At 59.9% G+C, this 1,081-nt stretch overlaps 1 protein-coding gene across 3 annotated transcripts in view; it reads left to right on the top strand.

Moving 5' to 3' along the window:
* PTP4A3 (protein tyrosine phosphatase type IVA, member 3) overlaps positions 1 to 827 on the top strand; it is a 7,450-nt gene extending 6,623 nt beyond the window's left edge. For 2 of the 3 annotated variants that reach the window (XM_010146159.1, XM_010146161.1), the window contains 2 exons: positions 142 to 216; positions 694 to 827. In XM_010146159.1, coding sequence (XP_010144461.1) covers positions 142 to 216; positions 694 to 811 — 193 coding nt within the window. In that variant the 3' untranslated portion in view covers positions 812 to 827. The remainder of the gene's footprint in view (positions 1 to 141; positions 217 to 693) is intronic. The other variant, XM_010146160.1, reaches the window with a different exon arrangement.
* The last annotated feature ends 254 nt before the right edge of the window (positions 828 to 1,081 follow it).

Below are 1,081 nucleotides of genomic sequence, written 5' to 3'. Positions count from 1 at the left end.
AATCACAACCTAAAAGCCAGTGCTGGCACCGCCCCGCCACGCCATCATTACAGCCCCGCAGCGCGTCCCGCCGCCCCGGATGGGATGTCAGCCTCAGGGCCGCGTGGCTGGGGAGTGACCACTGCTGCTGTTGTCTTTCAGTGCTCCCGTCCTTGTCGCACTGGCCTTGATCGAGAGTGGGATGAAGTACGAAGACGCTATCCAGTTCATCCGACAGTAAGTCAAGTGGCGTTTTGGTGTCAGGAGAGAAAGCAGCCCCTCCCCGAGGGAACAGAGAGATCTGTGTGTGTCCCAGGGATTTTTCAGGGCACCGGGGATGCTTTTCGCTCCTTCAGGGGAGAAGAAGGGAGGTGCTGGCATTGAGCACCCTGTGCCTTTGCATCTAGACTGCAGGAGGCTGGGGCAGCAGCTGGGAGCATCCCTGGGGGGCTTTTGGCAGGCACCCTGCTTCTGGCAGCTGCCCCTGGGTTTCCTCCCCAGCTCTTCATGTCCTGAGACTCACAGGGTGGATGAGTGAGAAAAGCTGCTGGGGTCGGTGCCAGTCTCCATCCCTGGAGGCTGCACGTAGCTGCAGCCTCTAAAATCCCTTCCTGCTCCAGGCAGAGGGGTTCAGCACCCCAAGAGGGTTGAGTTCAGGGTGCAGGGGTCTTCTGCCACACCGCTGACTGTGCTGGCCCTTCTGTGTCCCCGCAGGAAGCGCAGAGGAGCCATCAACAGCAAGCAGCTGACATACTTGGAAAAATACCGACCAAAGCAGAGACTCCGATTTAAGGACCCTCACAACCACAAGAACAAATGCTGCATCATGTAACCTCAACAACCTCTTGCCAAAATCCATGCACACAGACACCCGGGCACTCGCACGCATCCCACCCCCTCACGCCCTCGCCCAGCCCCGCGCACCCCATGCACTGCCCCACTGCCAGGGCTGGGGTGGGGGGACATGGAGCACCACCAGTGTGTTCCAGCACCCACGGAACGGTCGTCTTGCCAGTCCCCCAAAAGGGTCGCTCGCTCTACCTAGAGCCCTGAAGAGGGAAGGCAGCACTGCCCTTTGACTCTTGGCGTTAGCAGGCAATGA

Source organism: Buceros rhinoceros, unplaced genomic scaffold (genome assembly GCF_000710305.1).
Source record: "Buceros rhinoceros silvestris isolate BGI_N320 unplaced genomic scaffold, ASM71030v1 scaffold11712, whole genome shotgun sequence".
In the NCBI taxonomy this organism is placed as follows: Eukaryota; Metazoa; Chordata; class Aves; order Bucerotiformes; family Bucerotidae; genus Buceros; species Buceros rhinoceros.
The sequence above is the reverse complement of the archived record's forward strand: the minus strand, read 5'-3'. Positions and strand labels throughout refer to the sequence as shown.